Source organism: Alexandromys fortis, unplaced genomic scaffold (assembly GCF_014885135.2).
Source record: "Alexandromys fortis isolate MF-2015 unplaced genomic scaffold, M_Fortis_MF-2015_v1.1 scaffold_359, whole genome shotgun sequence".
In the NCBI taxonomy this organism is placed as follows: domain Eukaryota; kingdom Metazoa; phylum Chordata; class Mammalia; order Rodentia; family Cricetidae; genus Alexandromys; species Alexandromys fortis.
The window spans coordinates 566,390-579,365 of NW_026068230.1; the positions used below are offsets into that span (position 1 = coordinate 566,390).

General features: G+C 40.3%; 1 protein-coding gene across 3 annotated transcripts in view; it reads left to right on the forward strand.

The window, feature by feature from the left end:
- The window catches only part of Hps5 (HPS5 biogenesis of lysosomal organelles complex 2 subunit 2), a 41,556-nt gene that overhangs the window by 4,358 nt on the left and 24,222 nt on the right, over nt 1–12,976 (forward strand). For all 3 annotated transcript variants that reach the window (XM_050130808.1, XM_050130807.1, XM_050130806.1), the window contains exons 3-8: nt 1,625–1,735; nt 1,860–1,924; nt 2,563–2,755; nt 4,172–4,305; nt 7,596–7,808; nt 8,102–8,173. In XM_050130808.1, the coding sequence (XP_049986765.1) occupies nt 1,625–1,735; nt 1,860–1,924; nt 2,563–2,755; nt 4,172–4,305; nt 7,596–7,808; nt 8,102–8,173 (788 nt within the window). The remainder of the gene's footprint in view (nt 1–1,624; nt 1,736–1,859; nt 1,925–2,562; nt 2,756–4,171; nt 4,306–7,595; nt 7,809–8,101; nt 8,174–12,976) is intronic.

Below are 12,976 nucleotides of genomic sequence, written 5' to 3' on the forward strand. Positions count from 1 at the left end.
TCTCTCTCTCTCTCTCTCTCTCTCTCTCTCTCTCTCTGTGTCTCTCTCTCTGTCTCTTTCTCAACAGAGTCTCACTCTATTGCCCAAATTTGTTGGAACTCACTGTGTAGCACAGGCTAGTCCCACATTCATGGTGAAATGCCTGCCTGAGCTTCCTCAGTGCTGGGATTGCAGACATAAGCCTGACGTCCCAGTGCAGATTTGGGTCCTCTAAAAAAAGGGAGAAGAGGAACCAACAGCCAGGCCAGTGCAGTTCACAGTGGTGAAGGTCACCATCAGCAGTGTTCTCAGCTGCAAGTTACAGCACACCGTACTGTTGGACACAGTCCAAGAGTGGAATTGTGGGAGAATTTGGAGTGTTTGAGAACACGCCAAAAAACAAGACAGTTCCTTCAAAACACAGATTTTTTCTTAGAATATGTTCCTGTGCTCCTCCCAGGTGTAGCAGATAGGAGTGAGTTTCTTTCAGCTGTTGTTGTTCATATGCCTCTATGGAAACATGTTTTTGCATGTGTGGCTTGTTCTTGGTTTTTTTTTTTTTTTTTTTTTTTTTTTTTTTTTTTTNTTTTGGAGCCTGTCCTGGAACTAGCTCTTGTAGACCAGGCTGGCCTTGAACTCACAGAGATCCGCCTGCCTCTGCCTCCGGAGTGCTGGGATTAAAGGCGTGCACCACCACCGCCCAGCTTGTTCTTGTAATTGAACACAGTACTCATGTTTTTCCATCCCTCTTCTCCCATCGTATCTATTGGCTTAATTACAGTAGTAGTAGTGATATAATATCCTGCCCGACCTTACTCATCTTGTCTACATTAGTAACTCCAGCAAGAATGAGGGGCCAAGAACAAAGGTTTGGACATTTTCTTAACTCTTCTTTTCATTAGAGAAGACAAAGTTTCCCAAGAAGTTTCTAGCAAGCTGAGTCCACTGGCTGGGACTGAATACCTTGGCCACCCATGGCAGCAAAGGAACCTACCAAAAGTGAATACTTGGGTTTGTCAACTATTGTGTTGGAAAGAAAGTTGAAGAGGATTAGGAATGGTTTTTAGTCAACTTGTTATCACATTTTGACCCAAGAATTGTGTACAGCATGACCACAACTTGCCCTGGTGGCTCAGTCAAAAATGATTTTGAAGAGACATGGCGATATGGGACCTGCATCTGAGGCCTCCCAGTTTCATTTGCTATAAGGGCTGTGGGTGTATGTGATGGTTCTGCAGATAGAAATGATTTAAGTGAGAAAATGACTGAAGTAGCTGTTTTGTTCCTGGTCAGCACTGGAATGGCCTGGCCAAATTATACAAAATATGAACCATTTAATAATTCTCTTGTAACAAAGGAAATTACTCATTAATGTAGGTGAGCCTATTCAGCTTTTTTGAGATTCAACTAAAAGTTTAAAAGCAAAATGTTCTTTGTTTGGTATATTTCAGCATTCTAGATTTAGAAATGAGCACTGTTCATTGTGTCCTCTGGGCAGGGAAAGAGGGAAGGGAGGCAGTGAGCACGGACTGCAGCACCACTGGAAATAACGTTATTTTTAACAGTCCTGGGAATGCAGCTTATGTTTTGTCAGTTCTAGGCAAATGTCCTGCATCATCTCACGCTTGTCTCTTCATGCCTTCAGTGCACCAGCATAGCAGTGTCTCGGAAATGGTTGGCATTAGGCAGCACAGGAGGAGGACTCAATCTTATTCAGAAAGACGGCTGGAAGCAAAGGCTGTTTCTCTCTCACCGGGTAAGAATGAGGACATTCACACGTTGGTTGGAGTATGCTTCTTGAATGTGAACTTTTCCAGTGTAATTAATCATTTAGAGTAAAAGAAGAATGGAGACAAACTGTTCTCTGTCTGATGCTCTAGGAAGGTGCGATCACTCAGATTGCCTGCTGTCCTCATGATGATGACTATGTTGCTGTAGCTACCAGGTAAGATACTCTTTGAATGATGGTCTTTTCTAAGTGCATGTTAAGCTGACAAGTGTGCTTGTTGTTAGGGTGACCAATCAATCTCATGTCACCTAGCACTGTACTGGTTTAGAATGGAAATTCGTATTCTGGGGAATCATATCTGCTCAGTGCCCAAGCCATCTGGGAGGGGTATTTGGCCACCTTAGTGTTTGTGAAAAATGCTGATTTGAGGCAACAACATCTAAAACGGGAAGAGCCGCCTCTCCTTGAGGAGCCCCTGCTCACACCTGGGTATGTCTTACTTTTCTCTCAGAACCTCCTGCTTTGTCTGATTTTCATGTACAAGCCTATATTAAAATATTTTAACAGTATCTCTAATCTTGTACACACACACACACACACACACACACAAAAACAGACAGACAAGTGGAGAGAGAGAGAATGGAAACAGATAATTTAGAACTTTAAGTTCTCCTAAATTATTGATTTGATGGCCAAAACAAAGAAGTGAATGCTTTGATTTACACTTTTTTCCCCTGCAAACAAGAGTTTACACTTAATATGGTAAATGTTATGGTGCAATTCAGTTGTATCTTTTTTTGTCATTGCCGTAACTTTTTTTGTAGTAGTTTGATTTGCCTATAACTTATTTGCAGTCAAGGTCTCGTAGTTGTTTGGGAATTAAACCAAGAACGTCGTGGGAAACCAGAGCGAATTCATGTATCCTCAGAACACAAAGGCCGAAAAGTTACTGCCCTCTGTTGGGACACAGCTGTTCTGAGAGTCTTTGTAGGTGACCATGCGGGCAAAGTGTCTGCCATCAAACTCAACACTTTGAAACAAGCAAAGGTGAGGAAACCCTCCAGCTCCTTGTTTCTGTACTGTGGTGTCAGGTGTTAGTCTGTGGAGCTTTGAATGGAAGGATACAATTTTATTTGCCGTATTTCCTAAGCCTTGGAGAATTATCTTTTACTGACTTGTTTTAGTGTAGAGTGCTGGCAGAAGAAATATAGCTTCTGTTGTTTAACTGGACATACCAGAATATTCTGGCTTGTCCATCATGACCCATCAAAGTTATTATTTGATTCCTGATACATGTTTAATTCAAAATACAATTGAGCTGGACAGTGTGGCACATGCTTTTAATCCCAGCACTTTGGGAGGCAGAAGCAGGAGGATTTCTGAGTTTGAGACCAGCTTACTGAGTTCTAGGATAGCCAGGGCTACACAGGGAAATCCCATCTTAAAAAACTAAAAGGAAAAATGCACTTGAAACCCTACATATAGCTAAGACTTTATTTGCTTTTTATTCAAAAGAAGAAATACTGTCATTAGGAGAAAAATTGTCTCATATATTTCAAAACTAATATTTTTTTCATTCCAAGTTACAAATAGATAATAATGAACTGAACTTTGAGAAATTTCTGTAGTTAGCTATCAAATTATTTCACAAACTTTTATTTAATTATTTTGTTCTTTTGATACAGGGTTTCTTATGTAGCCTTGGCTGTCCTGGAACTGAATAGGTAGATCAGACTGGCCCTGAACTTACAGAGATCCTCTAGCCTCTGCCTTCCAAGTACTGGGGTCAAAGGTGTGTGCCACCACCTTCAACCTCACAAATTTTAAGTGAGGGAAACTTTAATGTTGTTGTAGACAAATTAAATTTGGTTTATTTTATTTATATTATTTTACATGCATGAGTATTTTACTCAAATGTGTTCCTATGTCTTGTACATTCTGGGATTGGAGTTATGAACTGTTGTAAAGAACTATGTGGGTTCTGGGAATTGAACCCTAGACCTCCACAAGAATAAGTACTTTTAACTGCCATTTATTCATTCATTCATTCATTCATTCATTCATTTATTCATCAAGACAGGGTCTCTCTACATAACCTGACTGTCCTAGACCTCATTTGTACACCAGGCTGGCCTCAAACTCACAGAAATCCGTCTGCCTCTGCCTCCCAAATGCTGAATTAAAGGTATAAGTCACCCTGCACAGCTTTATTTTTTTTTTAATTTTTTTTTTCACAGCTTTATTTTTAGATGTTTTGAACTTTTTCTTTTCTAATTTATCAAGATAGGGTCTTACTTCATAGCATGGGCTGGCCTTGCTCTCATAGGAGTCCTTCTGTCTTGATTACCTGAGTATTGAGACTATAAGTGTGTGCCACCACTCCTGGTGTGTTTTAACAGGGCAGACAGAGAGATTGTGTGCATCATTGTGAATGTATTTCCTTCTCACACCCACCCCTTTTAGGCAACTGCTGCCTTTGTGATGTTTCCTGTTCAGACAATAATAACAGTCGACTCCTGTGTTGTCCAGTTAGATTATCTGGATGGAAGATTACTTGTGTCTTCACTGACTCGATCCTTCTTGTGTGACACTGAGAGGTATACTAACCGGCTACAACATCAGCTGTCTAGAATTTCAGAATTTTCGGGTCAAGTACTGCTAATCATGGAGCCAGAACCCTTCTAGTAAATTTGTAGTTGTTATAAGGAACCAGTTAAATGAAAGCTGACATTAGGAAATAGGAGAAAGAGGAGACAGACAGGTGACTAAAACAGGCAATCAATGAGCCCTACCCTGTGATATAACCTAAGTGCCGTGAGAACGCCAAGCACTTGCTTCAGTGTGTGGAGTAAGACTGCCCTGATTTTCTCTATTGCACTTTTTAAAATTTGTTGTGTATTTAATGATATTTTACTAACGGGCAACATTGGGTAAGGCATTACTATAGGCTTTGTGGAGCTGACAAAATCCCACTAAAGTCTCAAGTGGAGACATGGGTAACAGTGAATGACAAAGGGATGTTTTAGAGGTGAAATATCAGAGCAGATTAGGAAACCCACGTTTCCTTAGCTATTTCCCATGCTCAGAAGTATTCAGTGGCCATTCTTTGCATGCGGGCCCTGGCTGGTTTGCTGACACCCTGTTTCTTAGGATCATTCCTTCTTTACAAATTTGCTATGCATCCATCTCAGTGAGCTCAGTAGTCAAGCTGTTGGCCAACCACAGTTACTGAAATCTTTTGAACTGTGACCAACCCTCTCTCACAAACACACAGGCACCACATGAGCAGACAGGTACACACAGAAGTACGCACAGAGACACACAAATAAAATTTGAAATTAAAGTAACCACTCAGTAAAGTAATAGAACAAGAAATGAAAAACTGCCAGTCAGAAAAACCCTTCCTGGAGTTAAAGAAATAGAAGGAAACTGAGTTTAGTCTTACATGCCTTTAAGCCTATCACTCAAAAAGACAGAGGCAATGGAATTCTGAATTGGAGGCAGGTCTTAGCTAGGTAGTGATTTTCAGGGCTATGTAGAGAGACCCCTGTCTCAACTAAATTAATGAATAGAAAAGAACTGTTATGCAGAACTTCAAGCATGCATAAAAAAGTGAGAATTCTGCAATTAAAAAGATGTTGAGTGTTCATTTCATGGGGGTACAGCTAGAGTTGAGTTGCAGTAATGTAGAACCTGCTGTAGAAATAGCATGTTGAACTGTCTCCTTCTATTAGCTGGGGTTCAGTTTGGAGGGTAATAGATAATATAATTTAAAAGTTCAGATAATCTTTTTTAGTTTTAACCCACATTCTGTCCAACAAATAACATTCTCTAAAAATTGGGATGTGTGGACTGGACAGATATCTCAGTGGTTAAGAGCACAGACTGTTCTTCCAGAAGTTCTGAGTTCAATTCCCAGCAACCACATAGTGGCTCCTAACCATCTGTAATGGTGCCCTTTTCTGGCCTGCAGGCATACATGCAGGCAGAACACTGTATACATATTAAATAAATCTTTAAAAAATATTGAGACTCCTAAGCTGGGCTTGGTGGTACATATTGTAACTACAGCACTTGAAATAATGGAGGCAGGAGGATTAGGAATTCAAGGTTCTCTTTGGCAACATAACAAATAAGCAGCATAATAAATAAAAGTATAACTTCTGTAATTGCTCTGTATATTTCAAAGCATTTTTACATCCAGGTTCTTATAGTAAAACAGTTTATTCACAAAGACTATTTATTGATTCATCGAGAGTCTCAGAGTTGACTTCTGCTAAAGAGCATATTAAATCATTCTCCAAGAACAGACTGAGCTTGGCAGTGGTGGCGCACGCCTTTAATCCCAGCACTCAGGAGGCAGAGGCAGGCTGATCTCAGTGAGTTTGAGGCCAGCCTGGTCTATAGAGTTCCAGGACAGCCAGAATGTTACACAGTTAAACCCTGTCTCAGAAAACAAACAAACAAAAAACCACAAACAAACAAACAAAAGACTGAGGTCATGAGCCTAGTGAGCTGGAGCATGCCTGTAATTTCAGTATTTGAGGGCAGAGATGGGGACTAACAGACTGAGTTTGAAGCCATCCTGGACCCTGCCCCAAACAAAACAAAACTACTGAGTGCTTTTTGTGGACCAGACCCTGTATTTGTAATTCATAGTCCACCATTCAAGTAGACTCAACTGCCATGTGTGATGTGGTACTTGCTGCAAAAGCAGAGTATAATAAACAGATAATTGAGCAAATGGAAGCCTAGGACATTTTTCAAAGGAAAAATGATGCAGGCAAATCATAAAGCAGACTTAACAGAAAACAAATTGACAAATGTAGAATTTAGACTTGAATAAAAACATATATGCACACATGCTTATACATGAATGACCGGAGGAGAAGGCGGACTGTTAGAGGGAGGAAAGGGACAAACACTGCACGTTGTCGCTCATGTGCAGTCTAGAATTATATATGGATGTTTAGTAAAGAAGCATATGTACTTGTTTAACTGCATCTGGATCTTGTCAAAGCAGACGGAGAAGGGACTAGTAGGAGAGGAAATGAAGAGGCTAATGGGGAGGTAATTACAAGCAGAATACATGGCGTACATGTGTGAAATGTCAGAGTGGAACCCATTAGTTTGCTTGTAAAAAGAAAGTTATGCTTGTAATCTCAGCATTTGGGAGGCTGGGGCAAGAGAACTGCCAAGACTAACCTGGCCACATAGTAAGTTCTAGGTCAGCCTGAGCTACAGAGGGAGATCCTGATTCAACAAAGAAAGCCAAAACCCAAAAGACAAGAAACAAAAAGAGAATAGATAACAGGAGTTTTAGGAAGAAGCTGATCATTATCACTCTGTTTCCCATGCAGCTTAGCTCTCATATCTAACTCATGGACTGCTAAGGGAGCAGAATGTTCCAGGACACAGAATTTCAAAAGATTTTAAGAAAAGGAAGAGTTCGTTGGATATTTGTAGTGAGGAAAGGTCTTGGAGACATTTGGAAAGGTAGAGGAAGAGCCTGCATGGAATGTCCAAAGAATTGTGCTATACATAGTGACTTGGAAAGCAGTCAGTAAGGTGAACTGAGTGGTTTTTAGCAGTAATGCCTTTTGGATGTGAAACAGGCCCTCCTCATTGTCTTGTTAATAAACAGCACTGAAATGAAGATCTTGGCTTCCTGTCACAGAGTGGTTACAGTAACCAGCCCTGTTTGGACCAATCCATGCTACTGTTTTCTGGTATAGTACAGAGAACAGAAAGAGGAAAAAGGACGTGTGGGTGTGTGGGTTATATGGCCGTGCTGATTTGTAGTGCTATTCTCAGTTCCTTAATGTGATTGTTTTTAGCATTTCTTTTTTGTAAATAAACCTACTTTGTCTTTGTTTCTGGAAATTAGGGAAAAGTTTTGGAAAATTGGAAACAAGGAAAGAGATGGAGAATATGGAGCTTGTTTCTTCCCTGGAAAATTTGCTGGGGGCCAGCAGCCTTTGATTTACTGTGCACGCCCGGGCTCCAGGATGTGGGAAGTGAACTTTGATGGGGAAGTCCTGAGTACACACCAGTTCAAGAAGCTCTTGTCATTGCCACCCCTCCCTGTGATCACTACAAGGTAGCCATTCTCTGCATGGGACTTCCTGGAGCATTGGGTTAAAATCTATAGTGTTGTGGAATGTCCAAGATTTGACTATACCTTGTGAGAGTGAGGTATAATTTCTATCAGAAGATTTAGAGATACCAGAACAGTCCTTAAGCAGTTGTCTTTCTTATGACTAAAATGACTTGAGTAAAGCGAGGTGCAATTTAGACTCTTGAAGTGGTTTTCAAGTTGAAATTTTCTCTATATTGCAAAAAGTACTCTTTTAGGTTGTAATCAAACCGTCAGCAGGTGTGTTTGCCTTCCAGATCAGAGCCTCAGTATGATCCTGCAGTTGGATCCTCCCAGTCTTTGTCATTCCCCAAACTCTTGCATCTTAGGTAAGTTTTTCCTTTGTCCTTTTCTCTTTATTCAGGAGTATTTGCTTTTATATTTTTCAGATTTGTTGTTGTTTTATTTTTTTCAAGATGGTCTCACTATGTAGTCCTGGCTGTCCTGGAACTCACTTTGTAGTTCAGACTGGCCTTGAACTTAGAGATCTGTTTGCCTTTGCCTCTTAAATGCTGGAATTAAAGGTGTGTGCCACTACCGCCCAGCCTGTTTTTCAATTGTTTAAAAAATGATGTTAGAGTTTGAATACAGGGCCTGTATAGCTGAGTGATTCTTCTTCCCATAAGCTAATCTCCAACCAGTCAGCTTAAAAAATTTTTTGTGTGTTTCTGGGAATCAGACTTGGTCTTATACATGCTAGACAGCAGTCTACAAGTGAGCTGAATTCCAGGATAGATTCTTGCTGTGTTGTTAAGGCTGACCTCCAATTCTTGGGTCCAAGTAATTCCTTTCTCAGTTTCCTAAGTAACTGGGACTACTGTTGTTTGTTACTACATCCAGGCCTTTCAACTTTAGAGTGTGTGTGTGTGTGTGTGTGTGTGTGTATTCTTTAATTTTTTTAAATCTTACTTTACACATGAGTGTTTTGCCTGTATATATGTCTGTACACCACTTGTATGACTGGTTCCAGCTCTCTTGGAACTGCAGTTACAGACAGTTATGAGCCACTGTGTAGGTGCCAGGAATTGAATTTATTTCCTCTGGAAGAGCAGCCAGTAGTTTTAACCCCTGAGCTAGATCTCTAGCCCCGCTTCCAGCTTTTTTTTTTTCTTTAAATTTTATTTAAAAAAAAAAAAAAACTGTTGCTTTTCATTTTACATACCAATCCCAGTTCCCATTCCCTCACCTCATTCCATTCCCTCCACCTTCTCTCCCCCACCCCCCAATCCACTCCTCAGAGAGGGTAAGGCACATTGCTTTAAGGAAGGTCCAAGGCCCTCCCTACTATATCTAAGCTGAGAAGGTATCCATTTAAAGACAATGGGTTCCAAAAAGCCAGTACAAGCAGTAAGGATAAATCCTGGTGCCACTGCCAGTGACCCCCACAGTCTGTCCCAGCCATACAACTGTCATCCACATTCAGAGGGCCTAGTTTGGTTCTATGCTGATTCCTTCCCTGTCCGGCCACAGTTGGTGAGCTCCCATTAGCTCAGGTAAGCTGTTTCAGTGGATGATCCCGTCATGGTCTTGACCTCTTTGCTCATATTCTCATTCCTCCTACTCTGCGACTGGACTTCGGGAGCTCACCCAGTGCTCTGCTGTGGGTCTCTGCCTCTGCTTTCATAAGTTGCTGGATGAAGGTTCTATGGTGACGTTTAAGATAATCTTCAATCTGACTACAGCGCAAGGCCAGTTTGGGCACCCTCTACTCTACTGCTTAGGGTCTTAGCTGGGGTAATCCTTGTGGATTATTGGAACTTCTCTAGTGCCAGGTTTCTTGCTAGCCCCATAATAGCTCCCTATCAAGGTATCTCTTTCCTTGCTCTCCGACTCTGTCCTTCCCCCATTTTACTATTCCATTCCTTCAAGTTCTCCTCTGTCTCCCCTCTTCCTCCCCTTCAACCTTTCCTTCTCTCCCCTCCCCCCACCCAATTTTCTCGGGATATTTTGTCTATTTCCCCTTCCCAGGGTTTCTCTTAGGGTTCTTATTGTTACTTCTCTGGGGTCATGGACTATAGGCTCATTATCCTTTGCTTTACAGCTAGTATCCACTTATGAGTGAGTACATACCATGCTCATCTTTCTGGGTCTGGGTTACCTCAGGATGTTTTTTTTCTAGTTCCATCTATTTGCACACAAATTTCAAGATGCCATTTTTTTTAACCACTGAGTAGTACTCCACTGTGTAAATGTACCAAATTTCTTTATTCATTTTTCGATTGAGGGGCATCTAGGTTGTTCCAGGTTCTGGATATTAAAATTAATGCTGCTATGAACATAGTTGAAAAAATGTCCTTGTAGCATCATTGAGCATCCTTTGGGTATATGCTCAAGACTGGTATTGCTGGATCCTGTAGTAGTTTGATTTCCCCGTTTTCTAAGAAACTGCCATACTGATTTCCAGAGTGGCTATACAAGTTTGCATTCCCAGAGTGTTCCCCTTACTCCATATCCTCTCCAGCATATGCTATTATTGGTGTTTTTGATCTTAGCCATTCTGACAAATATAAGATGGTATCTCAGAGTTGTTTTGATTTGCATTTCCCTGATGGCTAAGGATGTTGAGCATTTCCTTAAGTGTCTTTTGGCCATTTGAGAGTTTCCTGTTGAGAATTCTCTGTTTAGGTCTGTACCCCATTTTTTAATTGGGTTATTTGGTATTTTGATGTCTAATTTCTTGAGTTCTTTCTATATTTTGGAGATCAGTCTTTTGTCTGATGTGGGGTTGATGGAAATCTTTTCCCATTCACTAGGCTGCCTTTTTGTCTTATTGACTGTGTCCTTTGCTTTACAGAAGCTTCTCATTTTCAGGAGGTTACATTTATTTATTGTTGCTCTCAGTGTCTGTGCTACAGGTGTTATACATAGGAAGTGGATTCCTGTGTCCATGCATTGAAGACTACTTCCCACTTTCTCCTCTGTCAGGTTCATTGTGGTATTCCAATAAGATACAGGCATTATTCCAATTTATTTTTTCTTTTTTTTGTATCTGTGGAGGTTTGCTTTGTTACTGAGTATGTGGTCAGTTTTTGAGAAGGTTCCATGAGGTGCTGAGAAGAAGGTACATTCTTTTGTGTTTGGGTGGAATGTTCTATTGATGTCTGTTAAGTTCATTTAAGTCATGACATCTGTTAGTTCTCTCTCTTTTTTTAAAGGATTATTTATTATGTATACAACATTCGGCCTCCATGCATAAATCTGTACACCAGAAGAGTGCACCATATCTCATTATAGATAATGAGCCATAATGTGGTTGCTGGGAATTGAACTCAGGAACTCTGGAAGAGCAGTTAGTGCTCTTAACCTCTGAGCCATCTCTCCAGCCCTGTTAGTTCTCTTATTTCTTTGCTAAGTTTCTGTGTGGTTGACCTGTCCATTGAAGAGAGTGGAGTGTTGAAGTCTCCTACTATTAACGGATGGGGTTTGATGTGTGATTTAAGCTTCGGTAATGTTTCTATCACATATGTGAGTGCTCTTGTATTGGGGGCATAGATATTCAGATTGAGACTTCATCTTGATGGATCTTTTTTCTGTGATGAGTATGAAGTGTCCTCCTTCATCTCTTCTGATTGGTTTTAGTTTGAAATCTATTTTGTTAGATATTAGGAAAGCTACACCCTCATTTTTTTTAAAAAAAATTTTTATAATGATTTACTTTATTTTATGTGCATTGGTGTGAAGGTGTCAGATCTCATGGAACTGCATTTTCAGACAGTTTGAGCTGCTGTGTGGGTGCTGGGAATTGAACCCGGGTCCTCTGGAAGAGCAGTCAGTGCTCTTAACCTCTGAGACATCTCTCCAGCCCAGCCCACTTATTTCTTAGGTCCATTTGCTTGGAAAATCTTTTCCCAACCCTTTACTCTGAGGTAATGTCTGTCTTTGAGGTTGAGGTGTGTGTCTTGTATACAGCAGAAGAGTGGATCCTTCTTTTGTATCCATTCTCTTAGCCTATGTTCTTTTTTTATTTATATCTTTTTTTTAAAAAAAAAAAAGAAAACGAACTATCTTTTTTTCATTATACATACCTTCCCACTCCTTCCCCTTCTCTCATTCCCTCCACATACCCTCCCTCCCCACCCCCATCCAATCCTCAGCCAGGGTAAGGTGCATTGCTTTGTGGATGGTCCAAGGCCCTCCCTACTATATCTATTATAGCCTGTGTGTTTTTTATAGGTGAATTGAGTCCATTGATATTAAGATATATCAATTGACTAGTCATTGTTAATTCTTGTTAATTTTCGGTGATAGTGTTTGTGCGTTTCCCTTCATTGGGGTTTGCTGATGGGAAGTTATCTCTTGACTGTGTGTTTGGGATCCAGTTAGCTTCCTTGGGTTGGAGTTTTCTTTCTAGTACTTTCTATAGGGCTGGGTTTGTGGATGCATATTGTTTAAATCTGGTTTTGTCATGGAATATCTTGTTTTCTCCATCGATGTTGATTGAAAGCTTTGCTGGCTATAGTAGTCTGTGCTTACATCCGTGGTCTCTTAATGTCTGCAGCACATCTAGCCCAGAACCTTCTGACTTTCATGGTTTCCATTTAGAAACCAGGTGTATGTAATTCTGATAGGTCTGCCTTTTTCTTTATTTTTACTTTCTTTATTTCTTATTCTTTATTCTGTATGTTTTGCATTTTGATTATTATATCGCGCCCCCCCCCCTTTTTTTTTGTCCAGTCTATTTGGTGTTCTGTAAGCTTCTTGTTCTTTCCTAGGGATATCCTTCTTTAGGTTGGGAAGGTTTTCTTCTATGATTTTGTTGTATATATTTTTTGTGCACTTGAGCTGGAGTTCTTCTCCTTCTATCTTTATTATTCTTAGGTTTGGTCTTTTCATGGTGTCCCAGATTTCCTGGATGTTTTGTGTTAAGAATTTGTTGGATTTAACATTTTCTCTGACTGATGTATCTATACTCTACAGTATCTGCAACACCTGAGATTCTCTCTTCCATCTCCTGTATTCTGTTGGTTATGCTTGTCTTCTGTAGTTCCCATTCATTTACCCAGATTTTTCATTTCTAGAATCCCTTCCATTTATGTTTTATGGCCTCTATTTCAGTCTTCTAGTCTTTTTTAAAATGTTTTTCTTTTCTTTTTTTTTAATTAACAATTTCACTTCCTCCACTCCTCCCATTT